Consider the following 21322-nt stretch of genomic DNA (forward strand, 5'->3'; position numbering starts at 1 on the left):
CCCGGCTCCTCGCCCCGGGCTGCGGCCGTCTTTTCTCCCCGCTGATAAAGGGGTTCTTTCGTTCTCCGCCGCCGACCTACGGGTTTTGAAGCGCCGCCGTCCCGACCGTAGGCAGGCAGTGGCGGAGTATCTGACTACGTGACAGTTACCTGCGGTTAATAACAGGTGGCTTGGGTTTGCTCTTGCACTTACTAAGAATGAATTACAGTCTGTGACGTCTTGCAGGTGGTAAATTCTAACGGAAGAGTTTTGTCGTGGTAAGTTAAATGGGTGTTTACACTGGTGTCAAACTTTCCCCGTTTTCTACTTGTTAATTAAAGGGAAAAAGGAAATCCTTAAATCTTTCAAGATATTTAATGCATTTCTTGAGGATGTTTGCAGGACGGTTGCAAAATGTAAAGCAGGAGCAAATGCAATCTTACTAATGTACAAGTGGTTGCATTTTTATGATACAGATATGAGCAAAGTGGAATAAATGGGTTTTCTTTGCTTAATTTTTCTCTGAAAAAGAGAAAAATCTACAATATTGAAGTGTCTTGAATGATTCCCCAAACCCTTTGAGTTCAGTAGGTGCTGGCAATTGAGTATGTACTGTTTGCTTTGGTCAGTCTGCCTCAAAAAGATGTTGCCAAACAAACAAAGAAAACCTGGGGGGTTTGTTTGTTTGGGATTTGTTGTTTGATTTGGGGGGAGGTTGTGGGGTTTTTTGTTTGTTTTGTTAAAGTAGTGTATGATGGTGACTGAAACCAAAGGAGCTGGCCACCAGTTCAAAGAACCTAAAGAGGACTGGGATAATTGCTTCCTTTTTTTTTTTTTCCCAATAGAGAAAAAAACACAGAAACCATCAAACTGATAATTTTGTCAGGTGTTTCAGCAAGGCCCTGGCAGACAAAATTTTGCTGAAGACCTATGTCACAGTCTCATCCCCTGACTTTCTAGATGGTAAATCCTCTGTTGGCCGTCTGTAGTTCGCTGAACATATGGCATAGATTTGGGCCCTTGTAAGATACTGTGGTAACTACTTTTATTATTTATAGTGTATGTTGTGCTAGCTGTGGAATTTAAATAGAAGTGATAAATACATCAGAGAAGACCAGTCTGGTGTTTCATTAAGGAAGGTCTTAGCTGAGCTTCACTCAGCACTGGCCCACTGTGCAGTGAGCATCTGGCATGGCACTTGCCCTGTGGTTGCAAGGGCAAGAGGGCTGATGAATGACAGTGACAAGATGCTAGTAGTGGAGAGAAGATGATCACAACTAATAGGTAGAAATGTCATTCTGATGGTTGGGTTTACTGTAGCTTGACCTTACTAATTCTTGATACTACCTAGTAGTCAAGGGAATAGGACAGCTGCTCAAAATCCATTCAGACCAGATGTTGTTACAATATGCCGTGTGAGTACTCAATTGTGACCTGAGCAAGCCCTTGATGGGGAAGTTACAAATAAGCTTTGTTTCACTTTACAGAGTGACTGTGCATGCATTTGTGCTCTGAGAAACCACACTGAGTTTGAATGGCTTTGTGTGCAATTTTTAATAACTTTCACAGTGAGGAATTAATCATAAACAGATAATCCACGGAATTGCTGTTTTCCTACACTCTTTTCTAATTTCCTGTGCAGCAATCACTTGCTTACTGTAAGTGTGCTCAAAAAAATGGGATGTTTTTCTGTGCAGTCAGTTGTTATTGTAGTACATTGCACATCTCAAAACTCAAATCTTCGTTTGTGAAGCCTAGCCATGATGATAACATTGCACATAGTTTATCAGGCAAATGTCATCAGTGGCCCTCTTCAGATAAGAAACTTGTATTCTAACTGCACAGCTGATTATTTACTAATTAAGAAAGACATATAAAGAGTGTTTGTGAAAACATAAAGCAGTGTGTGAATTTTAAGTGCCTTGACATTATGGCAATTCCTCATTGTTTTCTTACAGCTCTTTCATTCTAGATAATTCTAAACTGTTTATTTTAAGTGTATAGGGGGCAATATGGAATAAAATCCTAGTTTGCTAAGCAATGTACAAACATAATTTTACAACCTGTTTATCTCTTAATTCCTAGTTACCAACCGGGAGTGGAAATCCGCTGTTCCAGCCTTGCACAGATGGAGAGCAATAGCGAGCTCCTGCTTTAAGGAGATAGCAGGGCAGCACAGAGTGAGGATGGGAGGAGGAAAGGAAAAGTCAAACAAACCATGCTGTAGTAGTTAGACCAGTGAATTCTCGGTTAGTAGTTTCTGTGGCTCGGATCCTTTCCAGGGAAGAAGTAATTTTCTAGTTAAAAAGGAAAGTACAGAAAGAATTGAAGATAGCAGACCAGCAACAAAAACAGAATGACAGAGGAGAATGTGTTAGAAAGTGCGTGACACCTGTGGTGGTGGGTCTGTGCTTCCTGTAGCTGGATTTTGTTGGGTTTTTTTGCCTAGAGGAACTGGCTGGCTCTTCCCCTATGGGATGCTGAACAGTTCCATATTTCCTAAATAGTTGAAGATAGCACATGCAAATGCTTTATGTTTAAGGAAATAAGCAATGTATGCACACGTGTTTATGCATACCTATATGTATGTATAAGAACAAGGGCAGCAGAGGGGACAACAGAGGGGGGCCACATGACTGTGGCCCCACATCCCTCAACTGTGCATCCAGTAACATTTGCTCAAGGAAGACATAACTTTGGTTTTGTTGACCCATCTAACCCCAGGCTATTTTTCCAACATCGTATACAGTCTATGACATGAACAGATGTTCGCTAGGAGCAAGACAGAGAGCAAGCCACCTCATGAGCCATTGGGTAACATGCAAAGAGGACAATATCTGGCCTTTTATTATAAGTATGGTGATCATTTTCACATGCCAGAATTACTGAGTGTAATGTTGCATCAGAGGAAGCTCTCAGTGAGAAGACTTGCAGAAGATGGAAACAGATGCAATGATAAGGCAGATTTCAAGTGATGTACTCTCCATACAATGAGGAAAAGTAGCTAGACTCAGCTCGGGAGAAAAATATGTAAAAGTCTGTGTCCAGGCAAAAATTATGCTGGTTCCAGATTCAAGAAGTGTCCAGAAAGTGAGGCTGCACACAAAGATGGCACATTCTGTACTGGCATATCTTCTAGAGCTGTGACCTTCTCTGACCTTTTGGGGCTGGGAACACCTACACACACTCCATAGTGTGATGCACTCCTAGTGCATAAATGTCTCAGTTTTATTGTGTAGGGTGAGTATATATAGCTCTGCTCCAGCTGAGCTGTCCTCCAAACTCACTCCTTTTCCTACGTCATTTTCAGTGGTTTCAGGCACACAGCTGCTATCCTTGCCAGTGTCTCTTTAGTCAGATGACTGGCTGTATGGCCAGGCTTGGAACAGGACTTTTGCTGTGTTATGCTATCACCATGACATCCTTTTCCTGCTACCATTTTTTTTTTTTATATATAAACTTTTTTATTGTTATATATATATTTCCCTATTATGGTTGTTTCCTATATTTATTGTATTCCATCCACTTTCAATTGTAGATATACAATGCTGTTTAAACACAATTGCTTACATAAACTCAGAAAATGAAAGCTGAGCTAAATTAAATAAATATTTTTTTGTCTAGAAAGATTTAAGGTGTAGTAAAAAGGACCTAATGATAAAGGGCAGGTTATAAACTAAAAGCCTGCAGGTGGATCTAGATACTGTTATCTCCAGAGTCAACAGCTAGAGGTACACAAAGAGTTTAGTAGATGTTTACAAAAGCAATGAGATCCCATGTGACTGAGAGATCCTCATCAATACCTGGGCTTGTACTGGCATTGAACCAGTAGAGAATTGTGACAGCTGTCAGGAAATACAACCCTGTAAATACCATTTCCTAAAATAATCTTGCTCACATATGATGAAACAGTGGATGACTAGTAAGGGATGAGCATAAGGGATCACCTGCTGGTGATGAGGGTCTTTAAGGAACAGCGTTGGCTCTTGGTATTTTAGACCTGTGATATCTGTATAGAACCAATTTAATCAAATTCACTTGTCACAGATTAAATAGGATTGATCCCCTGTAATTATTCTTTCTAATTTCATGCTTATCAAAATGTACTACTACTTTGATTGAGTTACAGCAGTTCATCATTCTCCAGACCTATAATTAAAAGAGCCATGGATACCTTATCAAGAATGTGCATTCTGTACTAATAATATCCTATTATAGCATCCATTTGACAGAATTTGTTTAAGATAAAATCATTATTCTATAAAGCAGTAGGTATATAATTTTCTGTAAGGTAATAGGCTAGAACTCTGTTGTTAGACTTCCTGGGAGGTGATGAGAAGATCTACTGGTGAACTGTTGTTTCTGGTTAGTTGACTCATTCCTAGGTCTAATGTTCAACGTAGTGTCTAGTACCTGTGTTTAAAAAGAGAAAGGTGAATGGAAAGCACAGCAGCCTATTTTATTGTACCTCTACCTAAAGAGAGAGATTTTCTTATTATCAAGTTCCCAGTTACAGCTGGTCAGGCTTGGTGGAAGTACCAAGTAAGGGAGTAGCAAGCTGGCATTAACTGATAAGTGTCTTAATAATCTGTCCAACCAGGAAGGTTTGAGACCTACAGTGGATAGCTAAAGACTGGCGAGTGCCCTCTAAAAAGAGAGATGGTAATTCTTGTCCGTTGTTTGAAGATGTGGATTACTCTTACAGGTACTTGGTCATCATAGTTTTAATTGCACTAAAAAAAAAAAAAAAAAAAACCAAAAAAAACCCCACAACTACTAGGGAGGGAAATCTCAATTTTACAAGGATGATGCAATGCAACCTGCTGTGTTCTGTAGATTATACAGGCAGCTCCTTTCAACAAGCACTACCTATTTCTGTTGCAGCCCAGCTGTCAAATTACTTCTGTCATTGGGGTTTGAAGTGACTGGAATTCAGCAACACTTTGTCCCATGAATCATGTCATAGATTCTTCCTTCATATACGAGCTTAATTTTCAGAAAAAGTACAAGTGTCTGAGAGATTGGTTTCATCATTCCTATACTATGTCTTTTGCTCCTTTTCTGTTGAAGAGTAATTGTAGATGAATTCTAGAAATGGTAGTACAGACCCAGCTGTAAAGTAAAAGTGCTTTTGCTCATAGGGTTCCTTTGGTTTTGAGGAACTAGTGCCAATTACGTTAGCTGGGGAAGGTGGGGAACAGTTCCTTGATCAGGTCTCAGGTCATTCGAGTGGCACGAAGTTAAAAAAAAAAATACAGCTGGATTCTTCTGGATTCATAGCATATCTTGTGCCTGCTCTTGTTTTGGCCAGAATTCATGTAAGTTTCCTGTCCAGGCAAGGACAAGGGGTCAGAGCTCATAGCTGGGAAAGTGTGATTAATAATCTATTTTTCAATTATTTGGAAATTAATTGACCTCTGTCCTTGCAATCTGATCCAAGGTTAATGTTAACCATTTTCTTGTGATTTACAGCTGCTATTCTGTGAGGAATAAATGACTGTTTATATGCTAACATTGTGCAGAAATTTCCAGTGCACAAAGTTTATGTGAGTTGTTTTCTCATTAATCTAAATGGCAGCTTGGTGCTTTTTTAACATCTCCTTTCCCTCCTCGATAGATTGTGAAGGTGAGGAAAAGTGTCTGAAATCAGGCAAACCATTTTCAGGAGGGCACGTACTCCCTGGAGAAGTTGATGGTTTTGGATATGTGTATGTAAACGTCAACTAAACTTTAGTCTCGAGTTTCTTACACCAGTCCATTCACATACTTCTTTGCCTTCCTTGAGAACTGCTTTCAGATACAATTACTAAATAACTTCTTTTGCCTTTAAAAGATGATCTCAAGATTACTGTGACCACTGACCACAATGCCACAGTTCAGAAGCATGAGAGGAGCCATGGTTTGTAAAAGGGTCGTTTGTATGATTCTTTCTATGATAGTTTCCTCCAGAAGAAAAAAAAGTCAGGAATTCTTATGGAGATACTTGGTAGAGTCCTAGTCTTCTGGGGCTTTGCTTTCCCCTTTTTCACTTTATACCTTGTTTTGGGGAGGGCAGGCAGATAGATTAGAATCAGTCTATTTAATCATTTAGATGAAGCTTTTTTTTTTTTCTGTAAAGATTGTAAAAGGAAAGAGAAGCACAGTGTTCTGAAGAAAGAGATTGCAAGGAAAATAGTGCCACAGTTTATATATACACATGAATTAATTCTTTATTGCTGATCTTAAATGCCTTTTTTGAAAGCTGTATCCTAGTTACATGCAGATGTGAGTGCAGAGGAGAAAGATGAATTTTTTAGTTGGTGTTAAGGAGGTCAGATTAAATAATAGTTCTGCCTTTTGCATACCTGGTGATCAGAAGTCTTGCTGCAGCCACAGGCTGGTGGTGGAGGAGCCCACATATGATGAGGATATTGGAAGAGAGGAAATGTGTAAGTTGGAAAATCTGGGAGTTGCCCAGAACTCATAAGACAGCAAACATGATAAAAGAGACTTATGAGTATGGCTGAAGGATAGAGCAGCTCTGCAGCAAATAGAGAATAAATCTACATTTTGCAGGGAAGAAGATGTTATACTCAAATGTCAAGAGGGAACCAAACTCTGTAGGCTGAGCCTGTAGAAAGCTTCTGGATGCTTAAGCAGATGTCCTGGTAGAAACAGCCACCTCACTTTTTTGGGGTTTTGTTTTGGATTTATTTTTTTTAGCTAGACAGTATGAACAAAAGAGACCTCTTGCCTGTAATTGCTTTCTGTGGTTTGATTTTTGCTAGTATGACTGTAACTACGTTGGGTTTGTTGCTACAGAGCTGTGTAGCTTGGTAAGACTTCTCCAGGATGGATGAGGTACTCATTAACAGTAATTTGTGGAAATACAGCCACAAGAGATGTGAAGGGCTAAAAGGAAGTCAGTCTGTAAGAGTGATTTAAATTTTTTTAATGTATTTTTTTGACTCAAATAAGGAAACTGGTAAAATGTTGTGTTTGGATGGTCTCCTGCAGGAAGAATCAGCAATGATTATTCTAATTAATAGTAAAATAGAAGGAAAAAAGGGGTATTGCCATCCTAAAAATAAGTTCAGCAAGGGAGTCAGCAGAAATCCACAGCGTCCTTGTGGAGTTACCATTGAGCTTGAATTCAAGGAGTGAATTCCCTGCAGAAGTATGCAGAAAACCAGGCTTTGGTTTGTACTGAAATATAATGATCTAACATAAAGCGTGCATTTGCAATCATTAGTTTATGACGTTCCTAACTGAAACTTCAGAGCTTGTGGTTGAGCAAAATGGAGCTGGACACCCAATTTGGGTATACTGAGGCATGTTTTATCCCAAAGGCAACAGGACAGATGTTACATTTAAATAGACTGCTTTGAGTGGATATCGTGCTGATGTTGTAAGCACCAGCTATGACAATATTAAGTAGCACCATGCAAAGCCTACTTGTATGGACAAGGAACAGAACAGCCTATTTGAGAAAATGTGGCAGTCTGCAAATGAAATTTCAGTGATTTATGAAGGCTAAAAGTCTAAAATATCTCAATTTAGAAATGCTATAGCAGTTACAATAATTCCCATAGAAACTTTTATCTGTAGCTTAAAACTATATAAGCATTGTCAGCTACAGATGAAGTAGTTGCTGTGAACTACAAATTGTTATCATTTTAGAGAGGGGGAAAAAAGTGAAGAGAAATGAAATTGTGGGGTTTTGTTGTACAGCTTGTCTGTCAGTAGAAACCAAAGAACCATTGAGTTGTGTTTCTTTCTGATTATTTTAACCACCCACCCGCTTCCTTTCTATTCTTCTTTGAGTTGCATGTGACCTTTTAAGTTCCCAAAATATCAAGCCCATGCTCTTGAATTTCAGTATTTGTTGTGTTTGAGCAGTTGGTGGTATTGACTGGGGTCTTAGACCAGGCAGATACCTGCTTTTGAACACTGGATTTAGGATGCTGCTTCTACTGGGTGCCCTTTAATGCATTAGGTTTTGAGGCAGATCCTGTCTGAATTACTAGTCTAATTAAGAGAAAAAGGAAAACCCCTAGGATTTCACCTCCAGAATGGGTGTAAAGCAAAACAAAGTGTCTGGTTCTCGAAAAGACAGGCAAAAGAAACCAAGCAGTTATGACCCAACATGTATGATTCACTTTCTATTTAGTACACCTGGAACCCACAGGCCAATTAACCCAAGTTTATTTGAAAATCAGTGGCAGAGACATATCAGTGCCTCTTCAATGAAAAAAGCAGGGAGAATTCAGCTGTTCTGTTAGAGTGTTTATTAGCTGGTTTTTTTCCTGTGTTCTGTCTAAAATTATAAACTGCTATTAATTTTTCTATGAAAAAGAGCAATAGCCAAAAGCAGAAGTCTAAACATATTAAATTAGGGAGAGTATTCACTGATATCTTCCTAGATGCTCACTCAGCCTTCAGGAGTTTGCAGTTCAATTACTTCCTGTGCCAGAAGTAATTTCTGTGCATTAATAGCTATCTATGGATTTCTGTTTCATGAATCTGCCTCCCTGGGCACATCTGCAGGAAGGCAAGCTCCATTAGTTCTACTGTTCTCAGAAGAGTCAATCTTTAATTTTCTATCATCGTTGTTGCTGTGTGTCAAAGGTTGATTCTAGTTAGTATAGTAAAACATATTTTACTTTGAAAAAACAAAAGCTGGTATCCTTAATCCCACATACTGTGAATCTTCCCCTTTAAGGATGACCTCAGTAGCTCTTTCTTCATAACAGTAATGAATTGGACATTTCTTCTGGGAGTGTAAATTTATTCAAGGGCTTTGGTTTGCATGGGTATTCAGTGGTCCCCATTTTGGGCTGGCTTCCACAGAGCAGTGAGCCTAATGGTTAATGGTGTTATCTGGATGTTTGATAACAAGATTTAACAAAGAAATGGGTAGGCAGAAGCTTACTGCTGAAGGCTCTTGAAGACTACAGCAAACATTCCAAGTTCCTCAATACCAGAAACAGAAAACAGCTGACACACTGCAGGCTCAGTGCTTGCTCTTTGCCAGTGAGTAATGGTTACGTGGTACCTTCCTTCTCCATGAGAGTAGCACAGGTCATTGTGCCCTTTGGGGCAAATACTGTAGCCTGTCTGCAGACTCTGAAGATGCATGCTGTGCTTCCTGGCAGTAGCATCACCTTGGGGAAAGTTAAGACAGTGACTCTGGGATGCTGAGTTGTTGGAAGTCACTGCAGAGCTGTCATGGGTGCTCACAACTGCTCAGCCTCTTCGTTCTAAACCGTGCAAAATGGAAGTGATGCAAGGATGTGAAATTAAGCATTTAATGACTTCATTACTGCTGCTTGCTTCTCACATGATGTCTCACGTAGGCTTTTTGTTTCCCCTTTCTGCATGAAGAATTTTCCATTTCCTGGGGCCAATTCAGCCACAGGTTCTTGCAATCCTGTTTAGTTCCTAAGTGTTTCTGACTTTAAAAACTTGATGTTGTGCGTAATGTTGTCAACTGCTGAGCTTGTATCAGCAGTACATGAGGCAGGAGAATGGACAACAAACATGCTACATATTCAAGGTTTTTGAGTCTATCTGATCAAGCTGCTAAAGTTATCTGAGAGCTGGACTGTTGCTGTTCCAGCAGGTATATATGTGTTCAAGACTAACTGCTTAAAACTGCAGACATCACAGTTTACAGAAAGAAAGTTTCAGGAAAATAGCAAGCTTTTGATTTCAAATTTAACCACTCGTTTCTGGAGGGAAAAAAAACCTGCAGGTCATCTGTGTAAATTTCCAGTGTCTCCTTTGCCATACAGCTTAGTTTGGGAGTTATTTTATGTTCATGGGAACTGTGATTCCTGACTAGGCCACTGTCTCCAGAATTTCTTATACTTCTTAAAGCAGAGGTCAAGTATGGTCAGAGATCAGCAACAAAGAAATGTCAGAGCCTGCACCCTATGCAACCTGACAAACTTCAGTGCAGACACCAAACCTGGAAGAAGAATGAGGGGTGGCAGAATTACCCACAACTATTCAAAACAAATCCTGGTGGAGGCTTCTTAGTAAAACATTTTTGCTTTTTTTTGGGGGGGGAGGGGGAAGCAGGGTTTGGTTCTTTTATGTCACGCTGTATAAAAATTCTTTCCTTGAATTGCCCCGCTCAGGTTGTGGCAACAAGTCACAGAAGGAAGCAAAATGTAATATAGCATGTGGTCCTTAGCTCTTTTTGGAGCACGGGCTCTCTGCTCTGTCTTGCAAAGAGAAGAGCATGTTGTCAGATTCAGTAGATTATAATGTGACCCTGAATGGTTTAGATTGCCTTCAGTTATGAATACATGAAGATACTTCTGAGAATGCAACTGTCAAGCAGTGCTTGTTTCTTGGAAAGATGTGTTGATCTCTGAGCTGCTCCTTGCTCTTTAGTTTGAGAACTAGTAGCTTAGAGAAAAGAGATAATGATCCATGCTGCTTGGAGCTCTGAAAACAGTTTTCAATTCACACAGAGCATCTTGCATCAGTAAAATGGGGCAAAGCTTCCTTGCTTTGCCGGCTTAAAGTGCCGGTTTGCTTGATGGATGCATAAGCTACAACTTCTTTGTAAAGCCCACAATTGGTCAAAATCTAACCTGAGAGTGATTCGTTTTATTATCAATGGTGAAAGCTTTATCAGCAGTCTTTTTGTTCGAATAGTGATTGCATTATTCAGTATCTGCATATCCTTCTCAGAGATGATGAAATTTATGTATTCTTGGCTACACTTTGCATTCAAGGACAATTAAGTGTCAGGGATTCTTGATCAGTGAGTGTGAAATGTTTAGTGTACATGCTGTGATTAATGTTTTGGACACAACTGTCATTAGTTTTATTGGCATGAGAAGGCATAATCAGATGTGGGCACTGTTAAAACATCTGATATCTTATTTTAGTGTAATTCTGCACAGTTCAGTGTAGTGGCTTCTAAGTTTTTCCTGGGTAAGTTGAAGAGAATCAGCCATAATGCTAATCCAATCTGTTAATTCACATTTATAGTCCTGATGTGGGGACTATAAATTTTATTGCCCAAAACTAGTAGACTGTCCATCCTGTGTAGTCTCAGTCTCGTATAATATACCATATACATTCCTCCCCAGGGGGATCCCCACCAAAGGATCTGTATCATTTACATATGCATGTTTATTTGCTGCTCTGGGTCTTCTGCCATTGGAATATCCCATCTGGAAACACTTCCTTTTCCTAATGAGTATGTCATAACGCAGTTTGAATAACCATCTGTCTAGGCTTTCTCTAGTTAGTTCTTTTCCTCCAGTCTCTTCCACATTTACCTCTGCTATCTACCATGTGCATGTGCAACTTTTTCGTTGCCGTAAATGCCCTTTTCTTAGAAGCAATAGTCCGCCTTTTGGCTTTTCTGACCTTGGAGCTCCTTGGTCTCTAAGGCACAGGATATCCTCTATTAAAGGGGAAACAACAGAGTCAGAAGTAGTTGTAGTTTTTGACTTTACCAGCCAGAAGTAGAAATGCCAGTCACGTAAACTTGCCATAAGGGGGTTTGTGGGATCTCATGTTATTGTCTCTTTACAGGCTATCATCCAAGCCTACAAGAGTGGCATAACCCTCCAGGGAAACACCACTAACCTGGGCAGATGGGACTACAGTGGGTCTTTCTTCTTCTCCATCTCTGCAATAACAACCATTGGTAAGAGTTCCCTGCTTTCAGGGCCACCTCATAGTTAGGAAAAGAGTGGGAATGAGGACAGATGCTCCTCCAGCACTGTGAGTCTTCCTGTAGCTTCTCTATATCATGCAGGAGGTAAGCACCCATGAACCTAGCCCTAGAAACGCTTTATCATCAGTGCCAGCACAATAATGATCTCTGACTGATTATATGCAGGGATAATTAAGTCAGTCCATATTCCTACTAAGTTACACAACTTTTGGGGCCTGAACTTCACAGTGCTGCAGTACCTGTACTTCCCCAAGCCTAGTGTGCTCTGAGAGGTCTGAGGTGAATTGTGCATTGAAATGAGCTTTTCCCATCACAGGGAAAGGAATTATTCTGAAACACTCCTAATACTGGCTGCTACATCTTCAGAGGCTATATTTATGAATTAATTCCTTCTTATTACTATCTGTATTGGTTGAGGACCTGCTTGTTCAAGTGAAAGTTAAATAGCTGAATAAACATCACAATTCAGTTGACTCAGGTTTCAGCAAACGACTAATGCAAAGCCATGAAGGAATGATGGAAATAAGTAGGGGGGAGAGAATGGAAAAAATAAAATGTATTGGGTACAGTGTTAGTTAAGGCAGATGCTATTAATTATTGTCATTTCATGTCCCCAGCCCCCAAAAACCATTAATAACTTGCGCTTATGTCTTTTTATAAGAACCATGGAGGGGAGAGTATGTGGAGAGATGGTTGTTGAATATCAAAAATCCATCATAGGTTTACTGATTTGTGTTGAATTTGTCAGCTCTCTTCAATTTCAAGTATATTTTTAAATCAAGAATTTTCTTTTTGCACCTAAATGGCACATTCTTTTGATTTTTGATTGTTAGATTGTCTCCATCTTAGAACACTAAGCCCCCCCCCCACATGAGCTCAGAGAAAGAGAGGGTTTGAGGGTTTTTTGCAGGGGTGGAAATGAGTGGGTGGTGGTGTGGTGTCATCTTCCTGTGACTCAGTACATCTTTCTGCCCTGTTGTTTGCACGTGCATTGTTCTGATTGGGAACACACTTTTAGTGTGCTGTACTACCTCGCACGGGTTGTACCAGATGATGGCAGTGGAGGCTCATTAGACAGTAGGTTTTCAGCGCAGAGCCTGGGCAGTTTCTTCCAGCCTTTGGTACAAAGCAGCATCTGCTCAGAGCTGCTTCGCTTACTTCAGTAGTGAATCCTGATCAGCTTATAAGTCATCAGAGTGACTGTTTTAACACAACCAATTTAAGTTAATTATATTCAGGAAGAGTAAAAAATAAAAGGGGAATTTGTGATGTTGCAGAGATCTAGACTAAGCATTTCTGGCTGCTAAGCTACTCCTTTTTTTTTCTTTTTTCCCCCCCCCCTCTTTCTTTAAGTAAACTTGTTGCACTGATGGCTGGGGGAGGAAGGATGGGACAGGACAGCAGAGGAAGTTGAAAAGAACCAAATATTACAGCTCTCTATCTCATAATTTTAAAGCTGATGCTGTGACTGTAGAGACTTGCTCTTGATTTTTCAGTTGTGGAGCTGAGAAGGCCATACAAGTCACTTCTATGCAGAGAGCTTCAGACAAATGGACCCTTTATTCTTTTTCAAGTTAAATTGTTAGTTGCATACAGGTCTTAACACTTGATAACAGTACGTTGTAGAAGAGAAAACTAAGATGGTTTCACAGAGCCTCGCCTTGAGTCTGTTATCATCTGGTTTTATGCAAATTCTTGAGATAGTGGCTAGTTCAGCTTCATGGAGAAAATCGATATGTGACTGAGAAGGACAACTGATGTCAAGTAAAGAGTCAAGCTCCTTTCCAAAGAACTCAGTGAAGTTCACAGGAGTGAGTCACAGTAGGAAACTTCATTTATAAGGCACGGCAATGGGGTAAATGACAGTTGAGAAGGTTTCTTGAGGATGTGTTGAGATTTTAGTGTCCTTACATGGCAAGGAAGAGCCTATCCTAGGCTGTGATTATGGAACCAATGAAAGCAGGTCCAGTCTCACAAGATTAATGTATAGGAGTTAAAGCCCAAGGCATTCTGGCAAAGGAGTTCATAAAGGGTGGAGTTAAGATGATAATGGAGAAAAAGAGATTCTCAGGAATTTAAGGGTACTATATAAAGATTCTGAAGAATCTGGATGGACTCTATTTCATGTATTCCAGCTGCTGCAAGTCCTTCTTTGGCCTGTTTGTCTCTTCCATATTCTTTCTCTGCTACTAATGCTATTGGTGTCTTGCTGGCCTCTGACACTATGTAGTGTCTTTGTGGCCTTTTTCCTTAGTCTTCTCAAACAGCACTGCCAAAGACATTATCACTTTCACCTTCATCACTTTCCTTTGAGATACTATTTCTATTCTGTTAGCTGTATTCTGCTTTAGATACTTCAGCCCCCCTCAGAAGGCTTGATGTGTTTCTCAAGTCCTTAGCAGAATGCTTTCTCACTGGGATACGGGAAGGATGTAATCTTCTTTCCTCATTAAGACCAACTGAGGAGCATTAGCTTCTTTCCCTGCTGACAAGATTTGCCTCCCCATGTTTCCTGTTCCAGCATCTTCTGCACTGTACTCTTCTTCTTCCATTTAAATGAGAGTATCATCCATTTCCACTAATAATTAAAAGCAGCATGCAAATTTTGCTGAAAAAACAAAGCAAGTTCTAACCTGCAGGCTGGGCACACATGGTTCCCTAATCCCAAAGATTTAAAGAACAGGTGTGTATGAACTAAACCCTATTGTTTAAAGTGCCTCAAAGCCTATGTAGTTTTTGGCCAGTCTTGGAATTTGAATGGAACTGCATTTATAACTTTTGATCATGTGGGTTGGACAGCCCTGGCCATCTGATGATTCCTTCTCTCCACTGTTACGCTTCTGTGCTTTCTTCATTGCCGTCTTTGACATGTAATGTCATCCCAGAATTTTTGTTATCTCATTTTCTGCAGAGTTTTTCCATAGAAACCCTCTCTCCAATGCCTTGAAGGGTCATCTTCAGAGTTCCTTTAGAGATGTAGTACTAAACATGATTAAAGAAGAGAAGCTAACTTGCTGCTTGTTTTATCTCTCAGACGTCTTTATCCCTTGCCGACACAAAGTCTCTCCTTTCTTTGTTTACTCTCCTCCTAGTTAGTTTGGACTAATGCAGAGGTCAAAGCAAGTGGAGAGTAGGGCACAAGATGAAAATTCCTGAAGTCAAATGATCTCAGGGTGGTGTAATTTCAGATAAGGTGCTAGGAAAATGCTTTGTGTTGAGGCTGTGGTTGTAGATGGGAGAGTAGTGTCCTCTCTAGCCTGAACATCCCCCTTTATATTGGGTAGGGAGATGCCTGGTGCTGCATTACCATTTTCTGCTGCAAAGCTAAGAATTCATTTGTATGAATTTCAAAAGCCCTTTTTTAAATATAAAATAAGGCAAATAAACCATCTCACCATGTGGAAAGGAAGGGAAAGACCTTCTTCCTGTTCTTTCCATCTCTGATTATCACAGTATAATAGCTCCTAAAAGCAAAACCCCAAAGGATTAGGGGATAGCAAAGAGTCAAGGAGCAGGCTATTGAGTGAGTGGTGCCACAGATGATTCCTATGGGGAGGAAAAAAAAGTAGCAAGTTCAGGGTAGTGTAATGCTTTGGGCCAGCAAAAGTTTCTTGAACACTGACCCTCTGTAGCGCTGCCCAGCGTCTGGTAGAGTTCCTGAGAAATGGCCAAGTTTCTGCCCATTGCTGGTGGACAATCCATTGAGAAAGTCAGTTAAAGTAACTTAATGTCTCAGATTAGTTAAAATATGGAATAACAACCTGGGGCCTCTTTGACATTTGAATCCTCTGTGAACCTCAGGCTTGTGTAGGGGAGTTCTCTGCTGAAGAGCCCCCAACCTTTGATGAATTGATCATTTCCCTGCCTTGTGACAGCTAACTGAGCTGCTTTACGGGCTTGGCCAAGTAGGATGTGGCACAGTGATCCATGGGAGATAACTGGTGGATGTGGGAATATTACTTGCAGCAACATCCTCTGAGCTATCTCCTGAGCACTGACAAATTTGGTCTGCTTTCCTGACTGCATACCATCTTGTCCAGTTGAAGGAAAGCCTGCTATACAGCTTCCATTGTATACCCAAATAAATACAGTACAAATAAGACCACAGTACTCATCTGAAGCATTGTTCTGGCCTTTCACTCACTGAAGGAGTGTGCAACCAAATTTGCTGTCGCGTGGAATTTCATAGGGCTAAAACTCTGTTCAAACCTGTTTTTCAGCCTACCAGCCTTAGTTATTGGTCTCTACTTCAAAACAGCACCAGCTAAAATGAATAGTGATGGGCAGCTTCCACCACATGCCCTGGTCCAACCTGCCAGGGTCCCAGTGAGCTGTGCCATGTAAGACACAGTTCCTGAGAATCTGCCCACTAGCTTTAATAATCAAATTCTTTAAATTCTTGGTTGTTCTAATCATAAAACTGAGAAGCCAGTGCAAGAACTGTGGCTGCTTGGGGCTTCCATGTCCTGCTTCTGTCTCTACCACAACTGGGAGGCCTTAGCAAGGTCATCCTCCATGGATGGATGAATTGGAAATAACTGACTTCCCATGTCAAGTGTCCTGAGCTCAGTGGCTGTGTCCAGCTGCCAGGTGTTCCTGAACTTGAAGCAGACTTGATGGGTATAATATGAAATCTCACAAGAATCTCGAGAAGCCAAATACGTTTTCATATAGTTATTCTCATGGAGGCAATCAAAGGGAGAATAGGAACCTCTGACTTGCTGATCTTCAGTTGACTGTAGGTGGTACCAAATGACCTCTGAAAATCTTAATGCTTGTAAAATCATAAGATAATTCAGTCTTCCTGGTGCCTCAGAAGGTCTCTGGTGCAACGTGTGTGCTTAAAGCAGTCAGCTATGAGGTCAAACCAGGGTAATGAGGGCTTTATCAAGGACACCTTCCAGCTGAACTGGACCTTTGCTCACATTTTCAGGAATCAGACAAACATATAAGGCTGTGTGAGTGATCAATAGGTTTGTTTGTATACTTTTCCACTTTGAATTATATGAAGACAACTTTTCTGTCTTATTTTTTCTCAATAACACATTTGAATTTTTCATGAGCAAAACCTTTCATTTATCCCAGATTAAAAAATTTGGGTTACTTGTAAAGATCACAGGGAAAAGAAAAGTTTAGATTTTCTGAAAAATGTTAGAGGAGGAGCTATTGGTGGGAGGAGCTAGATAGTTTGAGGGTATAACTTCCTCCAGTGCCTAGGAGAAGAGGAATGTGGCTCACCGGAGATCATCCCAAATGCCAAGTGGAGCATTTTTGAGTATTTAAATGTCTAATGCAAAATAAAGTAATTCTAGGACTGATACCCCTCACTGAACTGTCCAATGGCCCTGTGGGTCAAATACTCCTGTTGTTCAAGACACCTGGCTCCTAGGCTTAGATGAGTGTGTGGCTGTTCAAAGCAAAATACTGTCAACAAGAGTACTCTGTAAATTTAGGATTAGGTCATTCCTTAGGAAGTGATGGCTTGTATACTCTCAAGTAGGAGAAACAATTAAACCAAATCTCCCCAAAAATGTGTTTGAATGCTAAAACCACTGATAAATTTACAGATTAGGGAAGCAGCTCTTCCTCCTGCTTTTTTTTTTTTTTTTAAATCCATTGAGTTTTTTCCACAGATGAATTTTTTTGTAAGTTTGCAGGTGATTTTCAGCCTGTGAAAGACACTTGTTTTTTGTTCTAAGGACTTTTTGCTGAAACTACTCTTTCACATCCAGGCAGTGAGAACAGGAGCTAAACAAATCTTTCATTGTGGGTAGCAGGAAGTTGCAGTTGCCTTAGTTGAACTGAGAATACTGCAAATAGGATATTGTCTTGTGAATGAAAAGATCTTTTACTAATAAGTCTCATCTTTTTAACAAGTTCACAGAGCTTCCAAAGCCCATATGTTAAGGGAATGTAATGGGAAAGCAGGGAAAAAATACTGAATTACTAAATATGTACAACAGAAGCACAAGAGTTAAAGCACATGGATATGAACATTTAGAAATAAAACCACTCTTATTTTGCTTCTTCTAAAGAAGCTTAACTTACTTTACACTTTATTTCAAAATGAGAGTACAGTACATGCGCTTAATCCAGCTTCAGTGAAAACACATTTTGATGTCTATGCAGTTTTTAGTGACCATCCTTTGGTGTCTCTTGGATCAGGCACGTACCAGGTGACATCCCAGCAGCAGGCTCGTGAGGGATGTGACACAACGGCCAGTTTAGTTTTACTCTCTGAGTTTGGTTCAGATCTTCTAATGTATAGCCCACAGTGGTATAAGACACCAATTACCCTCATTCCATTTACTGAAGAGAATATGTCCTATTTACCCATTCCTGCTTGAGTTTTATAACAATTGAGGTTTATATACAACTAGGCTGGCATCTATTTGTCTCATGCAAAGGCAAGTGGATGTCATTAGCCAGGAATAAATTTCTGGCCATTTCGCATAATCTGAAATCTCCTGTGCTATTTGATTAAACTTTGTATCCTGTATAAAAAGCTAATGGGACTGTGGCTTTTTGGCATATGTTCAGCAACTGCTCATCAAGTCTTCAGAAAATTGTCTTGAGCTGCTGAGCCCAAGGGAAAAGGGAAGCAGAGAAATCAAATGCAAAGCAGATCTGGTGTTTTGGAGTGCTGGGCTTACTGTGCGCATTAGACCTTCTTACATTATTGAATTTGCCACTCTAAATTAGTTGTAATGTACGGTTTAACTATAGATGCTCTCCAGTCAGAACTATGTGGCATCTTCAAAATTCTGGAGGCTGCTGTGCTTCACACAGTCATCTGAGATCACAGGCCTTTCTTCTCTTATCTGATGTTTTTCTTCAGAGATGGAATAACTTGGAAAACTGTGGTAAAAAGAACTGCCCAAGACATTACACAGTCTTTTAAAACTTAATATAGAAGGAAAAGAGGGGCAAAGGGAATGGGGAAACCACTTTGGGAATGGCTGGCCATAAATGTATGTAAATAATGTTCAGACTCCAGCCTTACAGTAAATGCCCCCCCCAGCACTTTCTCCTTGGGCCAGATCAGTCCACAAAAGGGAAAAACTGGAACTAATCCACTGAAATGTGGCACAGCCAGTGTGAAATGCATCACTCCAGGCACATATCCCTTTAATTCACTTAGGTGAGATTACCAACCGGATGTACTTGCCTGCATGTCTCATTTACCACACCTGTTAGTCTAGAAATGGTGAAAGCTGGCAGAAATCCGCAACTACACGTGGGGAAAAGTGCATAAACATTATAAAGCTGCTCACAAGCAAAGAACAGTGGATCAAGGGTTGAACTTGATGATCTTGGACGTCCTTTCCAACCCAGCTGATTCTATGATTCTGTGAACATACCACTGGAATGAAGTCCTAATTTAGCCCCTTTGTTTGAGTGTGTTGAAAAACTATTTCTAGTTACATAACAGCATCCCATTCTTTCTGAGAGATGCTCTGCCCTCTCCCAGGGACAGGCTGCTGGGGCTGCTTTGGAGGTATATTATGTACTATCATATATGTTAGACTCAGGGGCTCACAAATCATTCAAGTCTAAAATTATTGGAGGGAAAGCCCTCCAAATAGTAAAACTTCGAATTTTTATGGGTGCACACTTAGAAATAGTTTGCCCCAGACCTTTTTCTGGGTATAATTCGCTGGTTCCCATGTACAATTAACTGCAGAGTTGTCCATGGCGAGAGATTTTTGTTAGCACAAAACGTGGCACAGGACGTGTAGATATCCCCAGCTCACAGTTGTACACATTTCTACACTGTTGGTCAGTGGCTTATTGCAGCTGGCATGTGACAGAAGTTGGTGAAGGAATGGGACTCTATCTGATTAACCACAGGTGTTTGCACTCTCACTTATCTGGGGTACAGAGCCCAGCCCTGGGACCTCTCCCTCCTGGGCACTGCTCACTTGCTCTGGGGCTACACCACCTAAAAGCAGGCACTGGTGCTTGTGCTGTGCTAACCTTGGGTGTCGCCGGGAGGGGATATCATTATTTGTCGTGAAAAGATAATCTTACATGTGGACGTACACCAATCTCTAATGAGCAGAGGTGATTTTGAAATGTAGTCAAGGCCACAGGTCTCTGACTGGCTAAATCACAGTTGAAATGCTTGTGGTGTGCTGTTTCTTCCCCTGTCTTAGAAAGCACCCTATGAAATAAACTATAGTTAAATCTGACTTTCCTGTGGCATAAAACACTTGAAACTAAAGAAGTGCGAGTTTGCAGATTTACAGGACATTTTAAAAAGGGGAACAAAGACAAATATTGCAGCAGTGATTTTGAAGGCATAATCACCTGAGGATACAAGCAAGGCTGTGCTTGCAAGGCAGGACTTTTTGTTAGATTCTAGACAACCATTTTGACAATTTAAGGTGTATTTGGTACTTGTGGCGCCAATGAGGAGTATAAGCAAGGAGGCAGTGTGAAGTTCGCTAGTCCTGTGGGACAAAGGTAGAAAAGGGTGGTTGTTATAATTAAAACACTATTGTTGTGATTCAGAGACCATCTGACAGCCATGCAGGATCATTTACCAGCAAACCCCATGCCAACAATGCTTACAAAAACTGAGCTAAACGGAAGGTTTGCATTTACGTCAGATCCCAGCCAGGACAGTGGGTAGGGGAGAGGAAATTCACTGGTAAATGGAAAAGGAACTAAGCAAAATTGGCAGAGAAAGAAGTGTTATTTTCCAGCCCACAATAGGATATGACAAACAATGGATGTAACTTACAGTTATTTATAAAAAAGGTCCTTTTGGAGCAGTGACCTTCTTGCCTAACTTCTTTAGAAGATGGAGGTTCACCCCTCCAGGGGAGGAGGGCAAGCAAAGAGTATTTTAGATTTAATGCCTCATTCCTTCCCTGCCTAGGCTATGGGAACCTGAGCCTCAGCACTGCATTCGGGCGAATCTTCTGCATCGTGTTTGCACTTTTTGGAATTCCCTTGAACCTTGTACTCCTGAATGAAATTGGGCAGCTGATGCTGCTTGGGGTTCAGCATTGTGCCCATCGCCTAGAGGAGGTGTTTCCTTGGCAGGTAAGCAATGTGCATGGGTATATCTCAAGGAAACAAAAGACAGAGGACATTGGTATTTGAGATCGTCTGACTAACAAGGACAGCCTGCCCCCCTATTTGGCCAAAAAGGCAATAATATTCAGGAATAGCTGGAAGCAAATAAATTTAGTTTATGACAGCCCTATGAGGTGTCAGATAAGGTTGTTTATTAATTGAGGGAAATTCTGTGATTAATGACTTCCCCTACAGCAACAGAAGTGCTAAAGCATGAGAGCCATGCACAGTCCTAGACTATCTAGTCTGTTTATCATCAGTCATAGTTAGAATTGCCTGAGTAAGTTATATGGGAACATTTGTCAAATAGGCTTTAAACTGGCATGAATTTAGGACTCATGGAGGTGATGCCCAGTTTGTGTTGACTGGATGTCGAAGTTTAACCCCATCTGGCAGCTAAGCACCATGCAGTCACTCCCTCCCTCCCTCCCAGTGGGATGAGGAAGAAAATTAGAAGAATAAAAGTGAAAAATGTCATGGGTTGAAATAAAGACAGTTTAACAGGTAAAGCAAAAGCTGTGCATGCAAGCAGAGAAAAACAAAACAAGGAATTTGTTTACCACTTTTCATCAGCAG

General features: G+C 40.6%; 2 protein-coding genes across 2 annotated transcripts in view; both read left to right on the plus strand.

Moving 5' to 3' along the window:
* The window catches only part of LOC135411193 (potassium channel subfamily K member 16-like), a 31627-nt gene extending 19998 nt beyond the window's left edge, over nucleotides 1-11629 (plus strand). Inside the window, exon 6 of the transcript XR_010429036.1 lies at nucleotides 11518-11629. The gene's annotated coding sequence lies outside the window, so the exon portion shown is untranslated. The remainder of the gene's footprint in view (nucleotides 1-11517) is intronic.
* Nucleotides 1-21322, plus strand: part of LOC135411192 (potassium channel subfamily K member 17-like) — a 29009-nt gene that overhangs the window by 481 nt on the left and 7206 nt on the right. The window contains exons 2-3 of the mRNA XM_064648468.1: nucleotides 11518-11632; nucleotides 20547-20713. Of these exons, the coding sequence (XP_064504538.1) occupies nucleotides 11518-11632; nucleotides 20547-20713 (282 nt within the window). The remainder of the gene's footprint in view (nucleotides 1-11517; nucleotides 11633-20546; nucleotides 20714-21322) is intronic.

Source organism: Pseudopipra pipra, chromosome 3 (assembly GCF_036250125.1).
Source record: "Pseudopipra pipra isolate bDixPip1 chromosome 3, bDixPip1.hap1, whole genome shotgun sequence".
Taxonomy (NCBI): Eukaryota; Metazoa; Chordata; class Aves; order Passeriformes; family Pipridae; genus Pseudopipra; species Pseudopipra pipra.